The 19,459-nt window shown below is 43.1% G+C and overlaps 1 protein-coding gene across 1 annotated transcript in view; it reads left to right on the top strand.

The window, feature by feature from the left end:
* The window catches only part of TMEM244 (transmembrane protein 244), a gene marked incomplete at its 5' end in the record, with an annotated part of 34,123 nt that extends 14,879 nt beyond the window's left edge, over window positions 1-19,244 (top strand). Inside the window, one exon of the mRNA XM_044292539.1 lies at window positions 18,879-19,244. Within this exon, the coding sequence (XP_044148474.1) occupies window positions 18,879-18,973 (95 nt within the window). The remainder of the gene's footprint in view (window positions 1-18,878) is intronic.
* Window positions 19,245-19,459: the final 215 nt, after the last annotated feature.

The following is a 19,459-nucleotide window of genomic DNA, read 5'->3' as shown; positions in this document are numbered from 1 at the left end:
AAAGCAATTTTTTGTCACCTTACATCACAAAAAGTGTAATAGCAAGTGATCAAAAAGTCCTACGCAGCCCAAAATAGTGCCAATCAAACAGTCATCTCATCCCGCAAAAATCATGCCCTAACTAGACAATTGCCCAAAAGCTGAAAAAACTATGGCTCTCAGACTATGGAGACACTAAAACATGATTTTTTTTTGTTTCAAAAATGAAATCATTGTGTAAAACTTACATAAGTAACAAAAAGTAGACCTATTAGGTATCATCGTGTCCATAATAACCTGCTCTATAAAAATATCACCTGACCTAACCCCTCAGGTGAATACTGTAAATATATTTTTTTTTATAAAAACAGTGTAAAAAAGCCATTATTTGTCACCTTACATTACAAAAAGTGTAATAGCAAGCGATCAAAGAGTCATATGCACCGTATAATAGTACCAATCAAACGGTCATCTCATCCTGGAAAAAATGAGCCCCTATACCAAAAAATAAATAAAACTACGGCTTTCAGAATGTGGAGACACTAAAAAAATCATTTTTTTCAAAAATGCTTTGTTATGTAATACTACAACAAACAACCCAAAAAATATTTGGTATTGTCATGTCCGTAACAACCTGCTCTATAAAAATACCACATGAACTAACCTGTCATTGTAAATAACAAAAAATAAAAACGGTGTCAAAACAGCTATTTCTTGCCTCACAAAAAGTGTAATATAGAGCAACCAAAAATCATATGTATCCTAATATAGTACCAACAAAACTGCCACCTTATCCCATAGTTTCCAAAATGGGGTCACTTTTTGGGCGTTTCTACTCTAGGGGTGCATCAGGGGGGGCTTCAAATGGGCATGGTGTAAAAAAACAGTCCAGCAAAATCTGCCTTCCAAAAAACGTATGACGTTCCTTTCCTTCTGCGCAATGCCGTGTGATTCGTACAGCAGTTTACAACCACATATGGGGTGTTTCTGTAAACTACAGAATCAGGGCAATTAATATTTAGTTTTGTTTGGCTGTTAAACCTTGCTTTGTAACTGGAAAAAATGGATTCAAATGGAAAATCTGCCAAAAAAGTGAAATTCTGAAATTTCTCTATTTTCCATTAATTATTGTGGAACACCTAAAGGGTTAACAACGTTTGTAAAATCAGTTTTGTATACCTTGAGGGGTGTAGTTTCTAAAATGGGGTAACTTTTTTTGAGTTTCTACTCTAGGAGTGCATTAGGAGGTCTTAAAATGTGACATGGCAGCGTAAAATTATCCCAGTAAAATCTGCTTTCCAAAAACCATATGGCGTTCTTTTCCCTCTGCGCAATACCTTGTGCCCGTACAGCAGTTTACAACCATATGGGGTGTTTCTTTAAACTACAGAATCAGGGCCATAAATATTGAGTTCTGTTTGGCTGTTAAACCGTGCTTTGTAACTGGAAAAAATGGATTCAAATGGAAAATCTGCCAAGAAAGTGAAATTTTTAAACTTTATTTCTATTTCCCATTAATTCTTGTGGAACACCTAAAGGGTTAACAAAGTTTGTAAAATCAGTTTTAAATACCTTGAGGGGTGCAGTTTCTAAGATGGGGTAATTGTTGGGTGGTTTCTATTATGTAAGCCTCACAAAGTGACTTCAGACCTGAACTGGTCCTTAAAAAGTGGGTTTTGGAAATTTTCTAAAAAGTTTCAAGATTTGCTTCTAAACTTCTAAGCCTTCTAACGTCCCCAAAAAATAAAATGGTATTCATAAAATGATCCAAACATGAAGTAGACATATGGGGAATGTAAAGTAATAACTATTTTTGGAGGTATTACTATTTATTATAAAAGTAGAGAAATTGAAATTTGGAAATTTGCTATTTTTTTTATTTTGGGGTAAATTTGTTATTTTTTTAATAAATAAAAAATAATAATTTGACTCAATTTTACCACTGTTATGAAGTACAATATGTGACGAGAAAATGGCTTGGATAAAGTTTTAAAGTTATCACCACATAAAGTGACACATGTCAGATTTGCAAAAAATGGCCTGGTCCTTAACCCCTTAGTGACAACCCATATATGTTTTTACGGCAGTAAAGGGCCTAAGGGGCCTTGGGCTGGAGTGCCACCTTTTTACGGCGGCACTTCAGCCCAAGTTATCGATAAAATCAGTCGCTGCAGCTCCGTGCCCGCAGCTACCGGAGGTAGCTGAGGGCTCGGGGCAGTGATCAGAGACCGTGACAAGCGGTCTCTGATCACGTGATCGCTGTGATACACTTTATCACGGCGATCACAGAAAATGGCGGCAGCTGAGCTGCCCGCACTAAACTTTCTCCCTCCTCTCATGTAAGAGAGGAGGGTGAAAGTCTCCGGTGCAGCGATCGGGTCCCCCAGCGCTTCAGGTCCTAATCTGGGTCCCGATCCTCCGATTCCATCCCCAGACCCAATAGCCCTATGGTGGTAGAAGTCGCCTCCTCCTCTCATTCTCCACCTAGCGGTCCCGTCCCTTCTGCTACGGGGGTTCCTGCCACTTCATTTTCCCTCCAAGTACCCCAGTTTTTATCCACTCCCCAAATTTATGTGGATGTTGGCAATTTTACCCCTTATGATTTTTTTTTTCATTTATTTGTGGATGATAACGTCCTTGAGTTAATTGTGCAGCAAACTAATTTGTACGCCACACAGTTTGCTGTACAAAAGCCCACGTCTATTTATGTAAGACAGTGGACCCCCACAAGTGTCCCTGAAATAAAAACTTTTTTGGGGCTTACCCTGGACATGGGCATCATAAAAAAAAACTCTGTGCGATCCTATTGGTCTGCGAGTACTGTCCATTCAACCCGTGTGTTTGCAGCAGTTATGCCCCGTAACCGCTATGAAGTCCTAATGCGGTTCATGCATTTATCTGACAATTCCCAAGTCCCCTCCAGAACTGACCCAGCCTTCGACCGCCTAAATAAATTGAGACCCCTTATTTCCCTCCTTACAGATTTATTCTTTAAATTAAATACCCCTGAAAAAAATGTATCCGTTGATAAGTCCCTTTTTAGTTTTAAAGGCCGCCTTTCCTTCTGTCAATATATTCCCTCCAAGCGTGCCAGATATGGGGTAAAATTGTATAAGGTGTGCGAGAGCAAGACAGGCTACACCTGTGGTCTGTCTATTTATGAGGGCAGAGACTCCCAACTTAACCCCCCAGGCTGCCCTGAAAATATTGGAACATAAGGCAAAATTGGGTGGGGTTTATTGGCGCCATTCCTGCACAAAGGGTACCATGTGTACACAGATAATTTTTATACCAGTATACCCCTTTATAAATCCCTCTATGCTGCAAACACAGGGGGTTGTGGGACAGTCCGCAGAAATAGAGTTTGATACCCATAACCGCTGGTCTACAAACGTTTGGAGAAAGGAACATCCTTCGCCCTCGCAAGTGACCAGCTGCTTGCCGTGAAGTGGAAGGACAGGAAGGATGTCTACATGCTGACCACCTTGCATGCAGACACCACAGTGGCAGTTAGGAAGAGGGGGGCTACGGGGGACAAGCACAAACCAGTCTGTGTGACAGACTACAATAAATTTATGGGAGGTGTAGAACTCTCGGACGAGACGCTTCATCCCTACCTGGTGAAGCGAAAAAACAGGGCCTGGTATAAAAAGGTAGCAATCTACCTCATCCAGATTGCTACCTACAATAGATTTAATTTATTTAAAAAGTCCCAGGGAAACCTCAACTTCCTCGAGTACCAGGAGAAGGTGGTTGAGAGTCTTCTGTTTGAGTCCCCCGCACCTGGGCAAGCCTTCGAATTGGAGGACGTTTGAAGGCTTTCAGAACGCTATTTTCCCCACCCCGTCCCTGCCACTACCAGCAAAACTTATCCACAGAAAAGATGCCGGGTGTGTAGCAAACATGGAAGGAGGAGGGACACCAGCATTTACTGCTCCAGTTGCCCATTACAACCAGGCCTCTGTAATTGCCCCTGTTTTGAAATGTACTATACGGTTGCGAATTATTAATTTTATTTAATACCAAAAAGAATGGGGGGGGTTCAGAAATTCAATTTATTCTCATTTTCTTTTTCGTTTGTGGGCTTTCCAGGGAGGGAGGGATCACATTGGGATGGGTCGTGGAGCTAATTTTTTTTTCAGACATTGGAACTAATTTTACCTTTTCTGATTTGTTTCCTTACATTTTGTAGTGTACATCTTTCTTTTCATGTGCTCTGTAGAAAAAAATCTGACTTTAAATTGACACTTTTGTGTAAAAAATTGAAAATATTATTTTTTCTGCCTGCTTTGCATTCATTTCTACAAATTACTAGGGGGTCTAAATGCTCACTACACCCCTAGATGAATACCTTAGGGGGTCTAGTTTTCAAAATGGTGTCCAATATGGGGGTTTTCTATTGTTTTGGCATCTCAATGCCATTACAAGTGTGCAATGGGGCCTGAACCATTTTCAAGCAAATGTTGTGTTCTGAAAACAACTGGGTGCTCCTTTATGTTTGAACCCTGCCGTTTGTCAAGACATAAGATTAGGGCCACAATGGGGGTATTTCTAAAGACAGGAGAAAAGGGGTGATACATTTTGGAGTGTACATCTTCATTTTCATGTGCTCTGTAGAAAAAAATCTGCCTTTAAATTGACACTTTTGTGTAAAAAATGAAAATTACTTTTTTTCACCTTTTTAGCATTAATTTCTTTAACCACTTCAGCCCCGCTAGGTGAAACCCCCTTCATGACCAGAGCACTTTTTTACACTTCGGCACTACACTCCTTTCACCGTTTATGGCTCGGTCATGCAACTTACCACCTAAATGAATTTTTACCTCCTTTTCTTCTCACTAATGGAGCTTTCATTTGGTGGTATTTTATTGCTGCTGACATTTTTAATTTTTTTGTTATTAATCAAAATGTAACAATTTTTTTGCCAAAAAATGACATTTTTCACTTTCAGCTGTAAAATTTTGCAAAAAAAACCGACATCCATATATAAATTTTTCGCCAAATTTATTGTTCTACATGTCTTTGATAAAAAAAAAAAAATGTTTGGGCAAAAAAAAAATGGTTTGGGTAAAAGTTATAGCATTTACAAACTATGGTACAAAAATGTGAATTTCCGCTTTTTGAAACAGCTCTGACTTTCTGAGCACCTGTCATGATTCCTGAGGTTCTACAATGCCCAAACAGTAGAAAACCCCCACAAATGACCCCATTTCGGAAAGTAGACACCCTAAGGTATTCGCTGATGGGCATAGTGAGTTCATAGAACTTTTTATTTTTTGTCACAAGTTAGCGGAAAATGATGATTTTATTTTTCTTATTTTTTCTTACAAAGTCTCATATTCCACTAACTTGCGACAAAAAATAAAAAATTCTAGGAACTCACCATGCCCCTCACAGAATACCTTGGGGTGTCTTCTTTCCAAAATGGGGTCACTTGTGGGGTAGTTATACTGCCCTGGCAATTTAGGGGCCCAAATGTGTGAGAAGAACTTTGCAATCAAAATGTGTAAAAAATGACCGGTGAAATCCAAAAGGTGCACTTTGGAATATGTGCCCCTTTGCCCACCTTGGCAGCAAAAAAGTGTGACACATCTGGTATCGCCGTACTCAGGAGAAGTTGGGGAATGTGTTTTGGGGTGTCATTTTACATATACCCATGCTGGGTGAGAAAAATATCTTGGTCAAATGCCAACTTTGTATAAAAAAAATGGGAAAAGTTGTCTTTTGCCAAGATATTTCTCTCATCCAGCATGGGTATATGTAAAATGACACCCCAAAACACATTCCCCAACTTCTCCTGAGTAAGGCGATACCAGATGTGTCACACTTTTTTGCTGCCAAGGTGGGCAAAGGGGCACATATTCCAAAGTGCACCTTTCAGATTTTGCAGGCCATTTTTTACACATTTTGATTGCAAGGTACTTCTCACACATTTGGGCCCCTAAATTGCAAGGGCAGTATAACTACGCCACAAGTGACCCCATTTTGGAAAGAAGACACCCCAAGGTATTCCGTGAGGGGCATGGCGAGTTCCTAGAATTTTTTATTTTTTGTCACAAGTTAGCGGAAAATAATGATTTTTTTTTTCTCTTTTTTCCTTACAAAGTCTCATATTCCACTAACTTGCGACAAAAAATAATAAAATTCTAGGAACTTGCCATGCCCCTCACGGAATACCTTGGGGTGTCTTCTTTCCAAAATGGGGTCACTTGTGGCGTAGTTATACTGCCCTGGCAATTTAGAGGCCCAAATGTGTGAGAAGTACTTTGCAATCAAAATCTGTAAAAAATGACCGGTGAAATCCGAAAGGTGCACTTTGGAATATGTGCCCCTTTGCCCACCTTGGCAGCAAAAAAGTGTCACACATGTGGTATCGCCGTACTCAGGAGAAGTTGGGGAATGTGTTTTGGGGTGTCATTTTACATATACCCATGCTGGGTGAGAAAAATATCTTGGTCAAATGCCAACTTTGTATAAAAAAAATGGGAAAAGTTGTCTTTTGCCAAGATATTTCTCTCATCCAGCATGGGTATATGTAAAATGACACCCCAAAACACATTCCCCAACTTCTCCTGAGTACGGCGATACCACATGTGTGACACTTTTTTGCTGCCAAGGTGGGCAAAGGGGCACATATTCCAAAGTGCACCTTTCGGATTTCACCGGTCATTTTTTACAGATTTTGATTGCAAAGTACTTCTCACACATTTGGGCCTCTAAATTGCCAGGGCAGTATAACTACGCCACAAGTGACCCCATTTTGGAAAGAAGACACCCCAAGGTATTCCGTGAGGGGCATGGCGAGTTCCTAGAATTTTTTATTTTTTGTCGCAAGTTAGTGGAATATGAGACTTTGTAAGGAAAAAAGAAAAAAAAGAAAAATCATCATTTTCCGCTAACTTGTGACAAAAAATAAAAAATTCTAGGAACTCGCCGTGCCCCTCACGGAATACCTTGGGGTGTCTTCTTTCCAAAATGTGGTCACTTGTGGCGTAGTTATACTGCCCTGGCAATTTAGGGGCCCAAATGTGTAAGAAGTACCTTGCAATCAAAATGTGTAAAAAATGGCCTGCGAAATCCGAAAGGTGCCCCTTTGCCCACCTTGGCTGCAAAAAGTGTCACACATGTGGTATCGCCGTACTCAGGAGAAGTTGGGCAATGTGTTTTGGGGGGTCATTTTACATATACCCATGCTGGGTGAGAGAAATATCTTGGCAAAAGACAACTTTTCCCATTTTTTTATACAAAGTTGGCATTTGACCAAGATATTTTTCTCACCCAGCATGGGTATATGTAAAATGACACCCCAAAACACATTCCCCAACTTCTCCTGAGTACGGCGATACCACATGTGTGACACTTTTTTGCAGCCTAGATGCGCAAAGGGGCCCAAATTCCTTTTAGGAGGGCATTTTTAGACATTTGGATCCCAGACTTCTTCTCACACTTTCGGGCCCCTAAAAAGCCAGGGCAGTATAAATACCCCACATGTGACCCCACTTTGGAAAGAAGACACCCCAAGGTATTCAATGAGGGGCATGGCGAGTTCCTAGAATTTTTTTTTTTTGCATAAGTTAGCGGATATTAATTTTTTTTTTGTTTTTTTCTCACAAAGTCTCACTTTCCGCTAACTTAGGACAAAAATTTCAATCTTTCATGGACTCAATATGCCCCTCACGGAATACCTTGGGGTGTCTTCTTTCCGAAATGGGGTCACATGTGGGGTATTTATACTGCCCTGGCTTTTTAGGGGCCCTAAAGCGTGAGAAGAAGTCTGGAATATAAATGTCTAAAAATGCTTACGCATTTGGATTCCGTGAGGGGTATGGTGCGTCCATGTGAGATTTTATTTTTTGACACAAGTTAGTAGAATATGAGACTTTGTAAGAAAAAACTAAAACAAACAAAAAATTTCCGCTAACTTGTGCCAAAAAAAATGTCTGAATGGAGCCTTACCAGGGGGGGGTGATCAATGACAGGGGGGTGATCAATGACAGGGGGGTGATCACCCATATAGACTCCCTGATCACCCCCCTGTCACTGATCACCCCCCCCCTGTAAGGCTCCATTCAGACATCCACATGATTTTTTACGGATCCATGGATACATGGATCGGATCCACAAAACACATGCGGACGTCTGAATGGAGCCTTACAGGGGGGTTATCAATGACAGGGGGTGATCAGGGTGATCACCCCCCTGTCACTGATCACCCCCCCTGTAAGGCTCCATTCAGACATCCGCATGATTTTTTACGGATCCATGGATACATGGATCGGATCCACAAAACACATGCGGACGTCTGAATGGAGCCTTACAGGGGGGTTATAATATACACATACACATGCACATAAATATATATATATATATATATACATATTGTGAGGCAGTGACAGGCCTCATAGCTGCTAGGGGAGATTCATGACAGGAGTTTCCATGTCTTCCCCGTCAATCATCAGTTCTGAAGGTGCCACAATCAGTCTGGGATAAGAGCCCAGCCAAGACTGTCAGTCAAGGGAGAGAGTCTTTGTGCAAAAGAGTCCTGCTGGAGGCTCTGGAAAAGTGGTCTCAGGCGGGCTGGCTGAGAGGCCACGGGGCTAGGTGTTAGCCTGAACTTTAGGGGACTCCGCGAGGTCTGGGAAACAATGGTCGCAAGGTCAGAGTCGGCAGGACTGCTAGACCCATACCCCCAAAGGTACCGGACTTGCTACTACCTGAGAGGCTGGAAAAGCCGCATGTTGTTACCATGTGTGAACGGCGCTTCAGGGGAGGAAGGGATATTTTCTGTTTAGTTAGAGCCCAGACGGGCAAGGTGTTATTTTATGTTTTGTTGCTATGAAAATAAACCTCACGTTTTGAACATGCAATCCGGCTGCTGTTGAGATAATTGTGAGAATGAACCCCGAAAAAGAGCTAACCCCTCACAATTGATGGAGGATGCGTGCAGACGTCCGTGCTAAACAGTAAAAGGTAATGTGTTGATGGGGGCAACGACAACTCAGGAGCCTGTTTGTTCATTGGAAGTGCTGCTGGTGATAATCTGGACTTTTTTTTTATGTGGTGCAAACTGTGTGGGGATTTAAAGGGCCAGTAGTCTAGTAAAAGAAACTGATCCGTGAAAATGGCTGCAAAATGGTGAAGCCCATGGGAGAAATCCTGCGAGATGGTGATTGCGGGACTCCCGCCAACAAGCGTCTTGGGTCAGGCCCGAAGTTCTGTAATTTCTGGAGATGGAACCAAAGACAGATACCAAGGTGGCTCTGGCCCTTGTAATGGACTGTGGCTTTGTACTATTGGAGCTCTTGATATGTGAGATCCTGAGGGAGGAATTCATACTGGGTAAGTATTTTCCGTTCTTTTGGCAGATATGGTACGGGACGAGTACTTCACGTTCTGCGGTCGGAGTTCCGGTGGAAAAGCGGATGTGTGCCATTGCCAAGGGGACCGTCGGTAAGATAAGAAGATGGAAAACATCGATTTTCCAGAGTTCCTATATTACCTGCGACTGTGTACAGAGTCCTAAAGGGTGCGGCTGGAGTGAATGTCCAGGAAAAGTCGAGACTCCAGGCCATGCTGTTTCTGGTGGCAACGGTTGCAGTAAGGTCTCTGCCAGTGTTCAGGATACAAGGAAAACCAAGAGAAGGCTGGTGATCTTGGTAGAGATGTCCTGGGAATATCTTCATCTCCCGAGACTACTGAATCCATGACCTCAGGCAGTAAGACTGTTCCTGTTGATAATTTTGTGGCAGTCCCAGTGACAGTGAGCCGGCCACAGTGGAAACCGGCTGGGCCAGTGAGTAATAAATCACGAGACTAGAAACTGTCTCGGAAATGTGTGACATTGGGAAAAACGCAGTGTCTGAACAGGCGGGTAAGCCTGTTGCTGTTGCTCCCTCACAGGAACCTGCAGTGGAGAAGGTCTCTGGGTCACCCAAAGAGCCTGTGATCAAGGCTAGATTTGGGATGGTGAAATTCTGAGATCCCATGCTAGCCCAGGTAAAAGGTAGAATGATAGCAGCCCCAGAGACTGATAGAATGCTAAGAGGCTGGAAAAGCCACATGTTGTTACCATGTGTGAATGGTGCTTTAAGAGAGGAAGGATATTTCCTGTTTAGTTAGAGCCCAGACGGGCAAGGTGTTGTTTTATGTTTTGTTGCTATGGAAATAAACCTCACGTTTTGGACCTGCAATCCGGCTGTTGTGGAGATGATTATGAGTATGACCCCTGAAAAAGAGCCAACCCCTCACAATATAAACAGTAGATATAAAAAATCTGCACACCCCTGTTAAAATGTCAGGTTTCTGTGATGTAAAAAAAAAAATGTGACCTATAAACTGTACAACTCAATTAAAAAAACAAACTGAAATCTTTTAGGTACAGGGAAGAAAAAATATGAAAATAAAATAATATGATTGCATAAGTGTCCACACCCTTAAACTAATACTTTGTTGAAGCACCTTTTGATTTTATTACAGCACCCAGTCTTTTTGGGTATGAATCAGCATGGCACATTTTGACTTGGCAAGATTTGCCCACTCTTCTTTGCAAAAACACTCCAAATCTGTCAGATTGCGAGGGCATCTCCTGTGCACAGCCCTCTTTAGATCACCCCACAGATTTTCAATCGGATTCAGGTCTGGGCTCTGGCCGGGCCATTCCAAAACTTTAATCTTCTTCTGGTGAAGCCATTTCTTTCTTGATTTAAATGTATGCCTCGGCCAAAAAGTTCAACCTTGGATTCATTAGACCATAACACCCTTTCCCACATGCTTTTGGGAGACTTCAGATGTGTTTTTTGCAAAATGTAGCCTGGCTTGAATGTTTTTCTTTGTGAGAAAAGGCTTTCATCTTGCCACTCTACCCCATAGCCCAGACATATGAAGAATATGGGAGATTGTTGTCACATGTACCACACAGCCAGTACTTGCCAGATATTCCTGCAGCTCCTTTAATGTTGTTGTAGGCATCTTGGTAGCCTCCCAGACCAGTTTTCTTCTCGTCTTTTCATATTTTGGAGGGACGTTCAGTTCTTGGTAACGTCACGGGTTGTGCCATATTTTCTCAACTTGATGATGACTGTCTTCACTGTGTTCCATGGTATATCTAATGCCTTGGAAATTCTTTTGTACCCTTCTCCTGACTGATACCTATTAACAATGAGGTCCTTCTGATGCTTTTGAAGCTCTCTGTGGACCATGGCTTTTGCTGTGGGATCCGACTAAGAAAATTTAAGAAAAGACTAACTAGAGCAGCTGAACTTTATTTGGGGTTAATCAGAGGCACTTTAAAGGGTTTCTACCACCAGATTTGGTCCTATTTAGCTGACTGACACTAGCGATGTGCTAGTGTCAGCAGTCCATAACAGTGTTCTTACTTATCATCTGTCTGCTGCCGTTCACCTTAAAAACTTTCTTTTATAGATATGCTAATGAGCCTCTAGGTGCTCATTAGGTGCTCATGTGGGCGTCATTAGCACCTAGAGGGCTCCGTCCACTAACCATTTCAGCCGCCAATCGCGTCCCTCCAGCCCGCCCTGCTCCTGTTGATTGACGTGAAACTTCTCAGTATCTCGTACCAATTCCCGCACCTGCGCCGTGCGCTTCTGTATTTGGCGCAGTGAGTGAATGCCTAAATTCCTAAGTCTGTCCATTCTGATTTGTAAGCATGATTAACAAACATTTCATACAAATACCCATAGTTATATGGATATTAAAAATCTAAAATCAATTGGAGGTCTCACATAATGTGGGAGAGGGCAGAGTTCACCCAGCATCCAGAGCTTAATAAAAACGGATGCACAAAGCATCACATTTGACCTAATATCATCTGTAAAGGGCAGGGATCAGAGGCCCGCAGCCCAGGCGGCCGCCAGGCAGAACGCTTGCCCCGTGCGCCCTCCCCCAGACACGGGTGAGCACATTCGGCAGGGCTGACAGTCATGTGAACATTCACCTAGTACTCACATAGACCATACGTAGCAGGCTTACAGTGATCTTTGATCACAGATATTTCATAAAGCAAGAGAGGGGGTACAGCAGTCTTATATTGCAGCGGTGTAAAAACACAACTCGTGTATTTTACTGCCTCATCCCCAGATGATTAAGATTGAGTATAGTGCCCTGCTTGTCCGTATCTCACATGGGTTCACATTGGTATCTCATATGCCATAGGACTCAGATCGAGTATCACTCGACAGTCACTGGCAATTAGAGAGAATCTGGACAAGGCACAGCCAACGACTGACTCCGTCCAATTTAAAAAAAAGCATCCTATTGGCATCCGTACCACACATGTGTCCAGTCACTGCTGACTCCTATTTAACATGATTTTGAATGTGATTGCTTAATTCTGAACACAGCTACATCCCCAGTTATGCAACCACATTATTTTTTATTTGTTTTTGTTTTCTTCCCTCCACCTAAAAGATTTTAGATTGTTTTTCAATTGAGTGGTACAGTTTATAGGTCACATTAAAAGTGGAAAAAGTTCTGAAATGATTTATCTTTGTCTTATTTTTACAGCACAGAAACCTATCATTTCAACAGGGGTGTGTAGACTTTTTATATCTACTGTGTGTGTGTGTGTGTGTGTGTGTGTGTGTGTGTGTATATATATATTAGTCTCTAGGAACAATAACAGCAATGTAAGACAGTCTATATAACTTCAACTCCGTTCTTGCACTGATTAATTACAACTTTCTCCATTTTGGCCAACTCCTCTGTTATTGGGCTGATAGACAGATCACAGTCTAGCTCTGCAATGTGACCTCAACTTGCATGACTCTATTTTGTTCCCTTTGCATCATTCTTGTTCACTGGATGGAGGCACTTTTGCTGTGGCTTCTATGTACAGGACTAATATGTGTCTCCCTTTGGAGCATACTGTCACTTCCAGACTGAAGCAGCTTCCCCAGCAGTCTTCTAAACTTTGGTTCCGGTCCCCCAGCAAATATGCAAAAATCAGATACTCACAGATTTTAAAAATTAGGTACGCTTTCAGATAATTTTAGGGTGGTGAGGAAAGATTTATAGTTATGTTTGGGCACACAAAAAATGTGTTCCATGTGTATCTTTAGATCTGTAGGGGCACATGGAATTGCTTTGCTTTTTGCTCACAAGACTTTGAAACTTACTTCACCACCTGAGGTGCTCAACATTAGTGATGGACGAACATCGGCCAGGACGGTTCGCGTGTTTGCGGCGAGCCCCATTCACTTTTATGGTAGGCAAACCTGAAAAACCTTCAGCTCATATTTGCAGCCACCAAATACTTAGTAGAAGTGCACAAATAGCCCCACAACATGGACAGTGACATACTAGAGGGGGATCAATGACAAAAATTCCAACAAAAAATATGTATCTTAATAAGGGGAAATTGTTATGTGTCTTAAAGGGAAATTCTCTGAAATTTTTTTATTTTAGGCCACGGGAGTACAGGCCTTAAAAATTAGGCATTCACCTGACATAAAAGAAATTCTGATTATGTGGCTTGAGGTACATTATGTGGTAAATGGATAAAAATGTTACTGTAGGCCAGTACAAATACAGGGCCCAAACATTAGGCATTCACCGGACAGAAAAGATCAAGTGATTATGTGGTTGGAGGTATATTACATGGTCAATGGATATCAATTTTACTGCAGGCCAGTACAAATACAGTTCAAATACATATGTTTAAAAGAAATAAAAATATAAAATTGGATTAAAAACATGGCTAACGAAATCCCCCCTCTTAAAAAAAACAACTAATGATAATAGTTGAAATTCGATAACACGTGGTCGTCACTGGTGTTGAATTCCTCCGAGGCCCCAACAATTATTCATTCACCGTACAGAAAAGAACAAGTAAGTATGTGGCTGGAGGTAGATTACACGGTCAGTGGATATCAATTTTACAGCAGGCCAGTGGACTACAGGCCCCAAAGATTATGCATTCAGCAGACAGAAAAGAACAATTGATAATGTGGCTGGAGGTACATTAGGCGGTCACCATATAACAATTTTACTGTTGGCCAGTTACATTACAGGCCCCAAAAATTATGCATTCACCGTACGTAACAGATCAAGTGATTATGTGGCCAGAGGTTTATTAGACACCAATCGATGGCTATCAATTTTACTAAAGGCCAGTAAAAATACAGGTGGTGGTGTAGGATATGTGTGGGCTGGCATGAGGAAATTCAATTAAATGCGTTCATCACAGGTGTTGAATTCCTCTGAGATCCATGCATCATTAATTTTTAGAAATGTGAGGTAGTCCACACTGTCGTGAGCTAGGCAAGTGCGCTTATCGTTCACGATCCGCCCTGTTGCACTGAACGTCCTTTCGGACAGGACACTGGAAGAGGGTCAAGCCAAGAGTTCCATGGCAAACTGTGCCAGCTCTGGCCACAGGTCAGACCTGCACACCCAGTAGTCCAGGGGTTCCTTGCTTCTCATAGTGTCCACATCGGCCGTTAACCCGATATAGTCGGACACCTGTCGGTCTAGGCGTTCCCTGAGGCTGGATCCGGTGGGTGGCTCTCAATGGGTTGACTGCAATAATGATCTCATATCTGAAGTGACCAAAACATCTTCAAACCGCCCTCTTCTTGCATGTGCTGTTGGATTGGTACCCGCAACTGTTTCTCTGTGAGTGGAAATTCCTCTGAAAGCACCCACAAAAGCAGAATGCAGCATTTCTCAAAGCAAGGCCTGGAAGTGCTGCATTCTGACAGCCCTCTGTGATGCTGGTAACATGTCCGCTATTTTGGGTCTAAGTACTTTGCCACCCAGTACTGGTCCTTGCCCTTTATGATTTTTATACGGGGGGTCCCCCTTCAAACACTAGAGCATGAAGGCCCCCATTTGCACTAAACTGGAAGCGGTGGAGTGGACTGGCTCCTGCTCATCGTCCAGGATAATGTCATCCTCGGTCTCCTCCCCCCAACCACAGAAAACACCAGGGATCCCAGAAAAGTTTAAAGCATGCTCTTCTTGCTCCTCCTCCGCCCCTGCACCATTCTCTCCTGACTCCTCTTCAGACTCCTGTTGACTTGTCTCAGATGGAGTAGCCCCCCCTGGGAATTCATCCAGCATTGCGACTTCCTCATCTTCCTAATCCTCGACGGCTTGATCAATGACACAACGCAATGCACACTCCAGAAAGAAGGCGCAAGGTATGATGTCACTGATGGCGCCCTGGCTGCGACTGACCAGTTTGGTGATCTCATCAAATGGCCGCAGAAGTCTGCATGCATCGCACATGAGCGGCGAATGGCGCGGTGAAAAAAAAACAAGCTCCCCAGAACCTGTCCTGCCGCAGAGTTCATACAGGTAGTCATTAACTCCATGTTTCTGCTGGAGCAGCCTATCAAGCATATACAAGGTGGAGATCCATCATGTCGGGCAGTCACAAATCAGACGGGCAGATGGTGTCGTCGCTGAACATCAGCAAGGCGAGCCATGGCCGTGTAAGATCTTCTAAAATGGCCAGAGATTTTCCTGGCCTGCCGCAAGATGTCCTGGACCCCGGGGTATTTGGCAATGAATCGCTGCACGTGTGTCATTTTGTCCTGTTTCAGCGCGTTCAGCAGATTGGCACCATTGTCACACACCACTTTGCCAACTGTCAAATTGAGCAGGGTTAGCCACTGATAGGACTGTGACCTGCAAAGCTGAAAGGAGTGCAGGACCGGTGTGGCTCTTGGCTTCCAGGCACAACAGCCACAGCACAGCATGGCAATGTCTCACCTGGCACATCAAATAGGTTCTGGGGAGCTGGGGAGGCGCAGTGGAAGAGGCGGTAGCAGTGGAAAAGGAGGAGTCAGCCGAGGAGGAGATGGAGGATGGAGTAGGAGGAGGAGAAGAAGAGGCAGGCCTGCATGCAATCCATGGTGGTAACACCAAATCCATATGGGTGCCACGGGTTGCATGCTTGACAGCCGTCAGAAGGTTCACTCAGTGGGCAGTAAAAGTTATCTACCTTCCCTGCCCGTGTTTGCTAGACCACGTGTCTGTGGTCAGATGTATCTTGGCACCGACACTGTGTTCCACAGATACATTGACTTGCCGCTGAACATGGCCATATAGCTCTGGGATGACCTTTTGGGAGAAATGTTTTCTTCCGGGGACCTTCCATTGCGGTGTGCCAATGGCCACAAATTCTAAAGGCCATTGCGGTGTGCCAATGGCCACAAATTCTAAAGTCCACCAGTTTATATGGCAGTAGTTTGCTGCTAGCAGTTCCGACAAGCCGGCAAGTCAGCCGTTGGGCAAATGGGTTATCCGGCGTCATCGACTTTTTACAGTCGAACATTTGGGCCACGGAAGCCTGCCTTTTCCGAGATGAAGGCGACGACGGCACAGTGGAAGGTGGAGTGGAGGACAAATGGGAGGAAGGAGAAGAGGCAGGACGTGGAGCACCGGGAGTGTGGCTTTGTGGGTTCTGACTGTGGTGCTCCCACTGGGCTCGGTGATGGGAGTAGGCAGCAACAGCGGGGACCACCCTACTTGGGCTGATCTGGGTACTGTCGTCAGGCTGCTGGGTGGCGACCTTTGATACCTCCTCTTCCTGATCCAATGCCAAGAATGGCTGCGCATCAGTAAGGTCTTGGAATGGATGGGAAAAAAAATTCTCTGAATCGAGCGGAGGGGATATGGTGGTGGTGGTGGTGGTGGTGTCTTTGGGGGTGCACACAGCAGAGAGTGAGGAGGGTGCAGAAGCGGAAGGCTCAGTGAAAAACTCAACCAACTCTGGTGCATCCTTTGATGTAATCGCACGCAAATTCTGCAACTTCCCACTTAGGCTCTGGCCTGGTGATACCTGCCCGACCCTTACCATCCCTGCGGAATGGCCTGCCTTTTCCTCAGCCTGTCATTTTTTTAATTACCCTGTGACAAAGTCCCTATAGAAGAGAAATATTTGTGGAAGAAGGAATATCACACCCCTGCCTCAATCAGTTTTTTTGGGGGTCAACGGGTATGTCACACCAGTAACAAATGATTTGTTCCAATAGCGTTCGTCACTCTTTGCAGCTGCGGTAACGCAGCAGAAGCACACACAAATGCTGCACTACCCAAATGCACTATATAGAAAGTATATTATAGGTATATCACTCCCCTGCCTCAGTCAGTTTTTTTGGGGGGCAACTGGTATATCACACCAGTTGAAATCATTTTTTCCAATAGCTTTGTCACTCTGTGTAGCTGCGGTAATGCAGCAGAACCGCACACAAATGCTGCACTACCTTAATGCACTGTATAGAAAGTATATTATAGATATATTACACTCCTGCCTCAATCAGTTTTTTAGGGGGCAACTGGTATATCACACCAGTTGAAATTATTTGTTAAAAATAGCGTTTGTCACTCTGTGTAACTGCAGTATCGCTGCAGAAACGCACACAACTGCTGCACAATACAAATGCACTATAATATACTTTCTATGTTAGAAAGTATATTATAAGTATATCACACCCCTCAGTATGTCACACCTATCGATAGAAAACCTATACTAGTGCTTAAAATGACTTTTGTGGCCCTATTAGCTAGCGTTTAGTGTCCCTAATAGTCTGTCCCTGCTCCACACAGCAACCTCTCCCTACACTGGCAAAAGACTGAATGTAAAATGGCAGCCAGATCAGGTTTATTTATAAGGTAGGGTGTATGTCCATGTGCTGAAACGTCTCAATTGGCTGCCCTGTACCACCTGATGGATGTGTCATGAATCATGAATCAATGAATGGCAGCCTTTCTTCTATAACTATACATATGAAGATAGTTGTCAATTACTGAGGAGGACCACTCATTGGACTCCTAATGAATAAAATGCAAGTTATACTGAATCTTTTCCAACAAAACTATATATGCTCTGTTCCCTTGCTCTGTGCCATGATGCTGACAATTCATACTGCCTGTTCAACATGATCCCCTTGTTTTAGACCGCTCAGATCAGGTTATAGACTCCTTTGCCCACATTACAGAGTTATCTTTAATTGTGCTGTCCCTCACCGAGATCTTCCAAAAAAGACTTTTAAAACTTATGCTAATGAGGTTTGGCAAGTGCCCAGGGGTGTCGTTACTGCAGCAAGTGCCCAGGCCCCTCGGTGATGTGCCCAGAAAACCACACCTCTTTCACCCCTCTGGCCCGCCCTCCTTTCCTATTATTACCTCCTCCTTTCCCTCAGAAATCTCGCGCCTGTGCTGCTCCTCACTTGCCCTGCACCTGCGCACTGCTGTGCCCATTATGGGCAGAGGAACAGGGAGTTGCACTGTGCATGCACCGACCCACCACTTCTTTGGCTTCACTACAGCCCTTTGTTGTGGCTGGCTACTTCCACCGGCTGTATTTCGAGGTATGGACTGAATAATTTAAAAGAATACTAAGTCACGGATATGTGTGTGCAGTGGTGTACATAAAGAAGTAAGGGGCTTATAGCAAGAATCGAAACAGGCCCCCCACACAGGACAGAAGGGTTTCGGCCTAAACCCCTTTCAATGACCCTTGGGCCATATTTTTCCACTGCCTCGATTGCTAAAAGTTTCTTTAGACTGTAGAGTCCTGACCAAGTTTTCACCCCCAGTAGAAGAGGAGATGATCCGAACTGGGCCCCCTCTTGCCCTGGGCCCCATAGCAGTCGCATGGTCTGCCACTATGGTAGCTACGCCCCTGTGTGTTTTAATAAGTCAGGTTATTAAAGTAGTCAAAAAATGAATTTATATCTACAAGTATCTCTCCAACATTTTAAGACACTCTTTTATACAACTAACTTGTATTTCATTAAATCTAGTGTCATCGAGTACCAATTATTGTCTGTAATACTTTATACTAGTCATTCTTTTCCCACTCTGACATACTGTACATACATGCCCATCTTCTATCTTACTAATCAAGTCTTCTTTATCTTGTGTACATTTAGGCATTGGTTTGACCATGATGATCTGTGGAGGACAAATTCTGGCTTATCTTCTATACCATAACAACTTTATCTATCCCGACCTGGATGATTTTTGAAATAATCCTAGAGCAAAAATTATTTAAAATGTATAAAATGCTTCTGTTTAAGTTTGTTCTTTTATAAAGCATTTGTTTATCTGTACATTTTTTTTTTTAAGTGTAGTACATGGGCTCATGGATGACAGGTTGAGTCATGCCTCAACTTGTTTCTTCGCCATGTATATTAAATTGCATACCAGAAATGTCAAAGTGATTTGTAATAGTTTTTGTTGAAATTAAATGAATATATTTTCCTGCTATTGCTACCAAAGAACACAAAAATTCTACTGTTTGAATGCACCCTAATTCTTTTACATGGTGGAAGAATGAGGTCTTATTGCAGAGTTAGCCATGTTGTTTTAGTCAGACATCTTACAGTATGTTGAGGGTTCACGTGGCTAAAATTTGCCACTGATTCAATAAGCAGAAAACAGGCGTTTTCAGGTGGTAAAACCGCAATCAAAGCTCACCAACAGTTCCTCCATTGACTAAGGCTGGGTTCAC

Source organism: Bufo gargarizans, chromosome 4 (genome assembly GCF_014858855.1).
Source record: "Bufo gargarizans isolate SCDJY-AF-19 chromosome 4, ASM1485885v1, whole genome shotgun sequence".
In the NCBI taxonomy this organism is placed as follows: domain Eukaryota; kingdom Metazoa; phylum Chordata; class Amphibia; order Anura; family Bufonidae; genus Bufo; species Bufo gargarizans.
The sequence above is the reverse complement of the archived record's forward strand: the minus strand, read 5'-3'. Positions and strand labels throughout refer to the sequence as shown.